This window comes from Abramis brama (genome assembly GCF_963993115.1).
Source record: "Abramis brama genome assembly, chromosome: 1".
NCBI classification, from domain to species: Eukaryota; Metazoa; Chordata; class Actinopteri; order Cypriniformes; family Leuciscidae; genus Abramis; species Abramis brama.
In genome coordinates, this window is record NC_139963.1 from 7,458,036 (window position 1) to 7,470,875 (window position 12,840).

The window sequence follows — 12,840 nt, forward strand, 5'->3', positions numbered from 1 at the left end:
CGTTTGCATGAATATTGTTTCATTATTTCATACATGTGGCTCTTATAAATGTAAAAAGGAATGGTTTCATATAAATTAAAGGCAGTTAATGCTTTGTCATTATGGCGTGTAGATTGATGTTAAAGAAACATGAATATTAACGCATGTAATCATAAGGTTGCAACCTAACAAAATATGAAAAAATGAAGGGGGTTGTAAGTGTTAACTTAGTTATCGATATGATGTAATTGATTAATTAATGTACTACTCATTTGTCCTGCATTCATTCCCGTAGAGTTACTGATTATGTATGAAACTGAAAATATAAGATTCTGCATCTGTGCAATCTATGTAAGATTGAAGATCTATGTAAGAATCTATCTACGCAATTTAAGCATCTTCAGGTAATAAAACCTCTTCTGACTTTTAAAAACAGTTGGGTTTACATACAAGTATGGCTCAGTGATTATTGTCTTTGTTAACATCAGGCACATCTAAAAGCTCCGGCAAAACAAAGAGCTTGCAAATGAGGATTACAGACTCTTCTGAATGAGTTGTCCTTCATGAAGCTGCTAATAGATTGGTGTGTTTGTCTGAGAGGAGGATGAAGGGCCTGGTACAGTACAGTAGCTGACGCTGCACTGCAAACGGCTTTTGTACTCATTGCCTTGAAGCTCTTTCAGGAGCTCATCAGAATCTCAAAAACTAAAGTTTACACAAAATGTGGGCTGAAATTGAATATGAGCTGGCTCAATTTTCTTTGTTCTTCTGTACTTTGACGTAGTATTCAAAGAGCTCCTAGCCTTTAAAAAGACGACTGATGCTTGTTCATATAAAGTGGTGACAGCTAAAGTTTGTGAAATTCTTGGAGAATATAATAATTCATTCACAATGGCTAGCAAAGGTAAAGTTTATCAGTTTCTTAATTGTTTCTTAAACTACTATAGATATACATACAGTATGCCTATTTTCTTTCTCTCTTTTTTGTTTTTGTTTTTGGTAGTGTCTGAAATGGTTCTTCAACACCGGATCTCATTGTTGTTCCTCATCTTTTCATGTCCGATTGGTAATCTACTGTATTTCTATAGACTTTCTAGTGTAATTTTGAGGATTCTCAAATGCTTTGTCGACGTCTACAATGCCTTTTAATTTAATAAGTAATGTTTTTAACATGTTTAAATCTGGTCTAACAGTCTTGACAGATCCATGTAACAGTAGATGTCTGGCAAATATATTAATTGCTAAGAAATTGAAGAGCGCGCCACAGCAGGGTGATGATTGTTCTGTCAACGTAACCATCACTTCAATGAAGTATGAGACAATGTCTTTTGTAAGTAGCAGATTGTTTTTATTGTTTTATCATTATAATTTCTGTCTTTTTTCATGCTCGAAAAACAAATCTAATTAATAATAAAACACAAATAAAAATTGTATATATATTGTAACACTTTATTTCAATGGTTTATACTTTAAGCATTCTACAAACTATAACTTTGCAAATACATGTCAACTTATTCTACTATCCCGAATCCTAACACCTAATAACCTAACAGTCTACTAATACTCTAATGAGAGTTAGATGACATGTAGTTGCAAAAATAATTATAGTTAGTACAATGTCTAAAGTGGACCATCAAAATAAAGTGTAACCAATATATCTTATATTAACTCAAATGCTTTAAGAATTACTCGCTTTTTTCCATATGACAAAAAAGTTGATTTGACTTATTTCTATTATTATACAATTAAAATAAATTCGAAGTAAATCTTACTATTCATTTTTTTTTCAATGTAATAATTTTTACATGTTTAAAATGTATAACCTTGTCACCATGTTTAGGATACAAAAAACATGCAAATGAGCAGCCGTGTCAAGGTAAACATGGTAAGTTTAGATACATTTTTGATGTTCACTTTCAAAAGAAAAAAAAAACACTTGCATCTCCTCTAAAAACTCATAAAGCAGCAACAGAAGTATATTTAGTTACACTTTATTTCGATGATCCATTAGACAGTCTCCTAACTAAGGCCCTGTTTACACCTGGAATTAACCCAGCTAACAGACTTGTGTTATAAGAACGTTCTCCAAATATAAAGCGTTGGTTCTGGGAACGTAAAAAATGTCCAGTTTTCTTGACGTTAGAGGAACGTTTTTTAAAAGGTATAATGTTCCTCAAACGTTCTTTCAACTTAATTGTGATTTAAAAATTCAACATTCTAGTAACGTTGATTTGTAATATTCCAAGAACATAAAAATGTCCAGTTTCCTGAATGTTCATATAATGTTATTTAAAGGTTAGTGTGATGTTCCTGAAACATTCTTTCAATCATTCAAACACCGGCTGTGAACAAGCACTGAAAGAAAGAGAAATAAGAAGACAAAGGACTTCTCTCGCAATACAAGGAAAGCGTTATTGGAAACCCAGTCGTGTCAGCATAGATAACTGTGTATGTATATATGATTTTTAGTGATGTTTTAATGTAGTAAATTTAGTATGATTATATTAGGACTGGTGGCTGTAATGGCTGTATGGTTGATTGAATGAATTAATAGTTGCATTTGAGTGGTCAAATACATTTTACATTGTATATTTTGTATTGTAATTCACCTGCTCAGGGACTGCAGATGGAAACTAGCTTAGGCTAAATCTGGTGCAAGGCATCTTTAATTAATGTTTTTTGCACATTGTCCCTGTTGAAATAAATAAACAAACAAACAAACAAAACAAACAAACTAAAACTTTCTTCAGCCACAGCCTTAGATGAACTGAAGATAAAAGACATAATCTCTCTCAAGATCTGATGAAACAACTCCACAAACAGCATTACCAGCTTGACTTATTACTAACCAGACTGACTTTATTTCTGTCAGACGTCTACAGAAGATCTTATTGAGAATTAACAGATGTTTGATTATGTTTGGTTGAAAATGTTTCGTTTGAGGTCACCATCATGGAGATCAGTGTTTGCTTTAGTTGGGCTCTCGACCCTTGACTTTAGTTAAGTTGGTGCTTTATCAGCAATTGCAGGTGTTTATTGAGAACATTTCTACATTGATAAAGCAGATCAACATGTCTGGAACATCATACCAACCTTTAAATAACATTATATTAACATTAAGGAAACTGGACATTTTTATGTTCTTGGAATGTTTGAAATCAACGTTATTAGAATATTGAATTTTAAATCAAAATTAAATTGAAAGAACGTTTGAGGAACATTATACCTTTTAAAACACGTTCCCCAAAAGTTAAGAAAACTGGACATTTTTTACGTTCCCAGAACCAACAATGGATTTTTGGAGAATGTTCTTATAACAAAATTCTGTTAGCTGGGTTAAGTAAGTTCTGTGATGGTTCATTTTTGTTGTAAAAAAATTATAATTTAGTTAATTTATATATCTAGCCGCTCTGGAGAAAACCATGAAGTCATCGTCCAGCTCAGTTCAGTTCTCATATAATGGTGTCAATGCAGGCAGATCAATAATATTGTTGAATAATACATTAAATGTAGAATGTAGAAGTAGAATGTTTGTCGGGAGAATCAAAATAAAGAGTTAGCAGATATTAAGCAGACAGTCTACTAATACTCTAATGAGAGTTAGTTGATATGTAGATGCAAAGTTACTTATAGTAAGTAGAATGTCTAAAGTGGACCATCAATAAAGTGTTACCATTTATTTTTTTCTCCATAGGTGTGGAGGGATCTTGAACTAGAGTGGAATGCAACAACATCTAATGCTACAGCCGTTATGTTACCATTTGACAAAATCTGGACTCCTGCGTTGGTTTTGGACAATGCGTAAGTGACCTCAGAACAGTTTTTTTTTTTTTTTGGCATGGCATGCATTTTTCCGTTTAGTATAAGCAAACACAGCCTGTCCAGTGGGGTAAAATGAGCCTGTCCAGTAGGGTAAGATGACCCTCCACAATTTTTACTCTTGACCATAGACGGCACAAAATCTCATCTCAACTCTTTTGATGGATGTCCATTATATTTTTAATTTTGTAATCTGAATATCAACATTTGTGAGAACATTTGTAGCCAGTTTTGAGGTTAATTGATATAATTTTGTTTCTCTGGAAAATAGTGATTTGTGACATTGTATTATGTTGAATATCAATTTGTGGACAACTGCTCTAGAAATGACTGTTACCATGTAGAGTATAAAGAGTGTATACAGATAAACCAAAGCTAAACGTGACAACAGACTCATGATTGGTTCCCATCTTGGGTGAAAGTCATATTCTCTCTCTTTATGAATTCAGGATAGATGTAACCGTGAAGCCTTACACTGAGGATGTACAGGTGAGGAAGGATGGAACCGTGGACTATGCCGTTATCTTGTTCATAACAGTGAGCTGTGATGATATCAACCTTTTCAACTACCCCTTTGTGAGTGGAGAATGTTCTGTGGCCATCAATGGATGGAACCAAAGCCGTAAGATAACATTTTTAAGAGAACAGAAATTGATAATTTGTTGTTAACCATGTAAAACAACATGTAAAAGATATCTGAATAAGTGCTAAACATTCTTTTGCATGTGTTGATCTATAGAATGTAACATTAGCCTCAGCCATCCACCTAACATATCTAATGTTGGAGGCATTCAAGGAGAGTGGGAGACTGTGAATGTGACAATAATGCAAGACCAATCGTTTCAAAACAGCAGATATATCTCGGTAACTACTGACTTCATTCTGATTCTTATTGCTATTCTATGGCTTAAGCTAGTCCCAGGCTAAAATGCATGTTTGAGATGTTTTAATTGAAAGAAACTTGCACTGGCATATCTTAAAATATAAAAATATGTGATTTTTTTTTCCGCAAGATGCACACCAGTAATGTTTTATTCGAAGGCATGTTTAAAAAAGCTACTTGCATGTCCTTATTTAACTAATGCCTAAACCTGGCTTAATCTAAACCCTGTCTGTGAAACCAGATGTCAGTATTAACTTAAACTCTTCAAGGCAACATGACATGAAATACCTTATTTACTGTCTTAACATATGTTTGGTCTTAGGACATATACACACTGCAAAGTTTTAGAGATGAATTCCACTCTTAAGAATGGGAGTGGATTAAAGTGCTTATTATGCTATTTTAAAGGTTCCTAATTTTGTCTCCTACACTAGGTTAACAAAAAAGTCAAAAACACTTTTCAAAAACAATTTTCTCATAATATACATTACAGCATCAGCGGTTTTTTCACAGTGTCAGAAACTATTCATTGTTCATTGTGATTGGTCTACTCTGCTCTGATTGGTCAGATGGCCCAGTCTGTTGTGATTGGTCTACTCTGCTCTGATTGGTCAGATGGTCCAGTCTGTTGTGATTGGTCTACTCTGCTCTGATTGGTCAGATGGTCCAGTCTGTTGTGATTGGTCTACTCTGCTCTGATTGGTCAGATGGTCCAGTCTGTTGTGATTGGTCTACTCTGCTCTGATTGGTCAGATGGCCCAGTCTGTTGAGACTGGTCTACTCTGCTCTGATTGGTCAGATGGTCCAGTCTGTTGTGATTGGTCTACTCTGCTCTGATTGGTCAGATGGCCCAGTCTGTTGTGATTGGTCTACTCTGCTCTGATTGGTCAGATGGTCCAGTCTGTTGTGATTGGTCTACTCTGCTCTGATTGGTCAGATGGCCCAGTCTGTTGTGATTGGTCTACTCTGCTCTGATTGGTCAGATGGCCCAGTCTGTTGTGATTGGTCTACTCTGCTCTGATTGGTCAGATGGCCCAGTCTGTTGTGATTGGTCTACTCTGCTCTGATTGGTCAGATGGTCCAGTCTGTTGTGATTGGTCTACTCTGCTCTGATTGGTCAGATGGTCCAGTCTGTTGTGATTGGTCTACTCTGCTCTGATTGGTCAGATGGCCCAGTCTGTTGAGACTGGTCTACTCTGCTCTCATTGGTCAGATGGCCCAGTCTGTTGTGATTGGTCTACTCTGCTCTGATTGGTCAGATGGTCCAGTCTGTTGTGATTGGTCTACTCTGCTCTGATTGGTCAGATGGTCCAGTCTGTTGTGATTGGTCTACTCTGCTCTGATTGGTCAGATGGTCCAGTCTGTTGAGATTGGTCTACTCTGCTCTGATTGGTCAGATGGTCCAGTCTGTTGTGATTGGTCTACTCTGCTCTGATTGGTCAGATGGCCCAGTCTGTTGTGATTGGTCTACTCTGCTCTGATTGGTCAGATGGCCCAGTCTGTTGTGATTGGTCTACTCTGCTCTGATTGGTCAGATGGTCCAGTCTGTTGTGATTGGTCTACTCTGTTCTGATTGGTCAGATGGCCCAGTCTGTTGTGATTGGTCTACTCTGCTCTGATTGGTCAGATGGTCCAGTCTGTTGTGATTGGTCTACTCTGCTCTGATTGGTCAGATGGTCCAGTTCGTTGTGATTGGTTGACTGCTTAAAGCATGTGTCGGAAATGAAACACCTATTACCATATTTGAATTTCAGCCCTTCATCAGTACAACGGTCCCAGGTGGAGTCGAGGGAGTTAGGAGCCATCGTGGTGCCAACTCGACGGGTCGAGGTAGAGTAATATGGTCAGCAGCCATATCACCCTGTAGCCCAAGACTGGTTGCCCACTGAAGCTAAGCAGGGCTGAGCCTGGTTAGTACCTGAATGGGAGACTCCTGAGAAAACAGGTTGCTGCTGGAAGAGGTGTTAGTGAGGCCAGCAGGGGGTGCTCACCATGTGGTCTGTGTGGGTCCTAACACCCCAGTGTAGTGATCAAGACACTATACTGTCAAAAGAGCACCGTCCTTCGGATGAGATGTTAAACCGAGGTCCTGACTCTCTGTGGTCATTAAAAATCCCAGGATGTCCTTCGGAAAAGAGTAGGGGTTTAACCCCGGCATCCTGGCCAAATTTGCCCCTTGGCTCCTGTCCATCATGGCCTCCTAATCATCCCCATGTACTGATTGGCTTCACCACTGTCTCCTCTCCACCAGTAAGCTGGTGTGTGGTGGGAGATCTGGTGCAATATGGCTGCCGTCGCATCATCCAGGTGGATGCTGCACATAGGTGGTGGTTGAGGAGATTCCCCCTTCCATGTAAAGCACTTTGAATACCTAGAAAAGTGCTATATAAATGTAACAAATTATTATAATTATAGTAATGGGCTCGGAGGCCGACAAAGGAGACCTGGAGCTGGGTGGAACTAGTGGCGACAAAGAAGAATGGAGATAGGAGATTGGACAGGACCAGCGAAGACTGGAGGCTTTGAGATATGACAAAAATTAAATTCATCATACCATATTATGGGGATCGGGCAAAGCACACCCTCAGTGACAGGAGTATGGGTGGGGCTCCACTTCATGCAATTGTGAATACCCTAGAATGCCCTCAATGATGGATGTTGGTGCAGACTCACGCACCTGGTCAAACTCTAAATCGCTTGGGCTCTGGCTCAAGGTCCGTGGTGGAAGTGGCTGAAGGCTGGCTGGTCACTGGACATCTCCATGAATAGGAAATACAGATACTTTGATGAACACAGAGAACACATAACACACTACAGATGTAGTATTAACAATGACAAACATAACTGGGAAAACTAAGGGCTTATATACACAGTGAATGATCATTAACAAAACAAGGAACAGGTGTGCACTGATTAGAAACCATAGTAACAAACAAGGATGAGAACTCAGGCAATCGGAAAAGTGAAAACAAAACCAAAATAGAATATGACTATTACAAATGTGGCCTTTATGTGCACAATTTATTAACAAAACTTATTTTAAATTCATCATGTCCTATGAATTTCCATGTTTAAATTTAAAATGACATGAGCATTTTCTACCCTGTCTTTTACCTTCTGAATGAAATGCTTTTAAGACTTCAAAATAAACACCCACTATTGTTAGGCATAATGCTAGCCAAAGCATCTTTTACAGCTGGATTACATCCATATATGTTTAAGGGAGAACCTGATCCCAAATCAGTGTATGGATTCCTTCAAAAGCACTTAATCCCTAGAATTAAAGCTTGCATGGCAAAATACTGCAAATTTAGTGCTAAAATAACTACAATGAGTACAAAATAAAAGATAGTATCTTTATTATCTTTAAATGAACTTTTTCTTCTTTTCATATAATATAATAATATTACCCCAAACAAATATGCCATATCAGCTTATGTTTTTATTTGATAATCACTGTTTATTACTTTCTTTGCCTTATGGCTGACTCTACATTATGCCTAACAAACACTGGCAAATTAATTATTATTAAAAATATTATTTTTACTTACTGCCATTGCTGTTACTGCAGAGTGGAAAAAAATGTTTTTGGTCTACAGATGACCTTTTGAGTGTTAAAATGTACTTTTTTTCTATGTTTAGAGGACATAAATATTCAACTGATACGTATTCTTTCTCCTGTCATCTGTTAACAGGTCTCTTTATCCGTCAGTCCTTTCAGTGCTTTTGTGACCCTGATCCTGCCCAGTGTGTTAATAATGCTGGCTGACCTGGTGACCTTTGCTCTGCCAGTTCAAGGTGGAGAACGCAACAACCTTAAGGTCACCTTGGTCCTGAGCTTCACCATGTTCCTCCTCATCCTCAATGATCACCTAGGCAGTGGTGGACGATGTAGCCCCATCCTTCGTAAGTGAAATAAAAAAATAAAAATAACAGGCCTCTTGCACACCTGTCAGTGTAGTCCTGGGTGGCAGTCATATTGTGATGCAGTACAACAGAAATGTCCTTTACGCATACTTTACGCAGGTTTGCTCGTTTCACTTTTGCTTTCTTTGCTGCTGCAAATATGTTTGAAAATCACACTGTCACAACAGCCGAAAAAGACAAAAGACTTAATAAGAGTTAAAAGACCAACTAATGGAAACACTAATCACTGTTATGGTGACTTCACATGAACTACATTAGAGTTAAACCTCTGTTAATTCTCAATAAAAACTTCTGTAGACGTCTGACAGAAATAAAGTCAGTCTGGTTAGTAATAAGTGAAGCTGGTAATGCTGTTTGTGGAGTTGTTTAATCCTCCTCTGCTGAGATCTTCACAGATTTAATGTCTTCTTTTCTCTTCAGGTGCACTGATGGTGTTGGTTGTGTTTTAACATAATCATTTTTGACCTGACACCAACAGGTCAAAAATTATTATGGTCAAAAAGTATTACGGTTAACCAACACCGCCAGATCACATTTTCTCTTTGTTCATCTGGCAGTTATTAGTCTGGATTCGGACGGCAATAAAATCTCAGATTAACCCCTGTAAAGGAAAATATCGTACAACCCCCTGAGAAACAATTACTGTCCGAATAGGGCTAATGATAACCTTTTCTTGTTTAGGATTAGTTGGAAGTAGTGTTATTTCATAAAAGCCTAGATGTGTGCACTCTGAAATCAGTGGTAGAACTGTTTGTGGTAACACTTTAGAATACTGTTCCTTCGTTAATGAATAACTACTAATTATTTGGATCAGTATCTAAAGTGAAAAACATGATAACTACCTAATATTGACTAAAGTCATTGTAAGCTTTTGAGAATTTTGTACAATTTTGGATAGTAATTGCTTCTGATGGATTTGGTAACACTTTAGTCATTACTAGTGTGTTCCCATGATCGTCACTTTAGAATACTGATCCAAATTATTAGTAGTTAATTTAGTAGTAACGTAGTAATGTAGTAACACTTGAGTCAGTACCATCCAAAACCTTACAAAAACCTCAAAAGCTTACAATGACTTCAGTCAATATTAGGTAGTTATCAAGCTTTTCACTTTAGATACTGATCCAAATTATTATTAGTTGTTTAGAAGGATGTAGTAACACTTGATTCATTACTAATGGGTTACCATTACCTTATATTATATATTATGCATTATTAATATTAATTATGAACCTGTATATAGTAGTTCTTAGTAGTCTTCAGTGAGGTATCAAAAATAGTAGTTATTGATTAGCTAATAGTGAACTACCACATTCGACTGAACGCTATGACTTACTAATTCATTAATCAGAGTTCCTTGTTAGTTAATAGTAGTTACTAGAATGTTAATAGTGCGTTACTCATTTTTTCCAGTGTAGTTATTCATTAATGAAGGAACAGTATTCTAAAGTGTTACCCTGCTTGTTGTTGGCATATCAGTGGTAAGAAGAACTTTGTGAACAGATTAAAGGTCTTAGCGATGTTGTATTCTGAGAAGAGGAGGGTCCCCAGCAATGAACCTTGAGGTACCCCAGTGGTTAGCTGATGTGACGTGACAAAATATGATTCATCATTAATAATATTGTACAGTTTATTTTTTATTCTTCTACAATTATGCAATGCACAGGTAAATTATACATTTTTCTGTATTTTGCTCCAAAGATTATCATTTCTGCTTCTGTCTGGTCAATCTGGTGTTGAGCATGGTGGTGTCTATTTTGTTGACACATCTGGCATTGGGTGACAGAATCCTGCTCTGTAAATGCTCAAAGAACATAAAAAAACACAAAAAAACTGCCAGCCTGGGTCAGGATGAAGGTAAGAGAATACTAAATACAGCAAACATAAATACATAATAGATTGATACAGACTTGTAGTGTGTTCATATATATATATATATATATATATATATATATATATATATATATATATATATATATATATATATATATATATATATATATATATATATATATATATATATATATATATATTTGTTTAATTTTTTTATTTTTTTCATTAGCAGATGCTGGTGTGATTGCAACAACAAAGTCCAGCGATCTGCCTTCAGAGGTGGCTTCCCTCCAAAAAATAGTGAACTTTTTGGAAAACATTGACCAAAAAGAGCAAGTGGCAAACAGCAACCAGGCTTTTATAGATCGCTTGGATAAAATCATTTTCTGTTTTTTTTTATTCATTGACATAATTTATATCATCATTGTTGTCGTTATCACCAGAACAGACTTGTGCAAAGAAAAAAAGAAGGTATTTTGGGATACAGAAGATTTGAATTATTATTTTATTGGTAGTGCTGTATATTATTACAACGGCACAGAATATGAAGGTGATTATAACATAACATATTATGATTAGATTTTGCAAAATTGACATTGGTGATTTGGATCTACATCATTTCTGTATGCGATTTCCATGAAACAGAATTTGATTTTATGTCGTCTTTAAACCTTTGCATATTTTTATTTTATTTTCAAACAATACACTAGCCAGGCTAACAATATACTATATTGTGCATATTAATTTACACATTTGAGGATTTTTTATTAACTCTGTCATCAATAAAGGCTATAACTAGGAGATTTACTTTTATTGTTTTTATGTTGGAAATTAAAAACCTATATGTCGTCATATGTTTATAGGGGATTTGGGGTAGAAGGCTCCTAGTAGCTTATTGTTGCTCGAAGAAAGTGTGTGTCTGTGTAATGTAACGCATTACTTTTAAATTCACAACAATTTGTACTTTTTAAATAAGTAGCACAAGTTACTTTGTTTTCCCACACTCAAAAAAATAATCTGTTGAACGAACTTAATTAAATTAAAGAAAGGTTTTCCACGAAATTGAATTACATTTTTCCAACAAAATCGAATTAGTTTGAAATAATTTGTTGTAATCTTGTTGTATGAATTTAAATTCATTTAGTCATTCCTGCTAGATAAAGTTTTGTCAGGTTAACTACATTTAGTTTTTGTCCTGCCTTAAATCACCAACATTATAATTTTAGTTAATTTGCCTCTACGGTCACTTCTAATGATAGACACTACTAGTGTTCAATTGAATTAAAACCATTTTTTACATAGTAATATAATATTACTTGTGCAGGTCTGCGAGTGAAGTTTACACATAGTGTATACTGAGTGCCCACAGCCTGAACACAAGGTTTAATGCACATATAGTGTAGTACTGAGCCCACAGCCTAAACACAGTCGCCACTCTTCTGCATAATGGTAACCACAAAATTCAAAAACATTACAGGAAGTCCTCTAAGTTTCTAACATAACTGAACATTAAACACTAACATTAACTAACAACATCTTTCCATTTACTGAAAAACACATAAAATAACACTTTTTCCCTAAATTGACCCTCTTAATGCAGTCCCTTGCAAAGCATGCTGGGAACTACAGATCCACTGCCCAGTTAGATGTCAACAACAATGATTCATGTAGTTTTCACACAAATGAATTAAGTTGATTGAACACAATTAAATTAAGTTGTGACAATATTAAACAATCGTGTTACTTTTGCTTATTTTAATTAATTATTTTAACAAGAGGCCAAAATTCATTTTTTGAGTGACATCCGGTTAAGACGAACGAAAAATATTCATGTTGACTCAATTAAAAAAAATTTGGTAAACCCAATTTTTTAAAAATTACATTGATTACATTTAATGAAATTAAGCTGGAATCATTTCTATGAAGGGTTGTGTCGTATATGCTCATTTTAATTAATGAAATTGAACAAAGAGCTAAAATATTTTTTTGAGTGCATGTATTGACTGACACTTCTTCAGTCCACGTGTTGAGAGAAATCAGTAGTGAGTGCAGAGGCGTTGTGAAACGGTAATTTCAGGCTATGTCTTTCAACACTTTCTATGGTGGACAGAAGGGACAGTGTCAGTTTATTGATATATAAAAGCCTGGTGTAGAAAATATGATACTCAACAAAAAACATATTAAGCTAAGTGAATATATGTAAATGTACATAAATGTATTATAATAGGAGCATACTGATGAATATAGTTAAAGGTGCAGTCTGTAAGAATGACTAGTGGTTGAAATAGGTACTGCAGTCCAAATTCAAAATATCGGAGATCGTCGTTTCTCCCGCCTCCTCCTCAGACTCCTCAGGCCGGACGGTGCTCACACGGGTCGCCAGTTTGAGCTCACGCAAC

General features: G+C 35.8%; 1 protein-coding gene across 1 annotated transcript; it reads left to right on the forward strand.

The window, feature by feature from the left end:
• The first annotated feature begins 800 nt into the window (after positions 1 to 800).
• LOC311079378 (5-hydroxytryptamine receptor 3A-like) lies at positions 801 to 11,247 on the forward strand. Its single transcript, XM_084108752.1, has 10 exons — positions 801 to 883; positions 983 to 1,045; positions 1,173 to 1,309; positions 1,820 to 1,864; positions 3,674 to 3,780; positions 4,248 to 4,420; positions 4,538 to 4,662; positions 8,377 to 8,587; positions 10,310 to 10,465; positions 10,671 to 11,247. Exons 1-10 carry the CDS (start codon positions 871 to 873, stop codon positions 11,018 to 11,020), a joined length of 1,380 nt encoding a protein of 459 aa, XP_083964878.1. The 5' UTR covers positions 801 to 870; the 3' UTR covers positions 11,021 to 11,247.
• Positions 11,248 to 12,840: the final 1,593 nt, after the last annotated feature.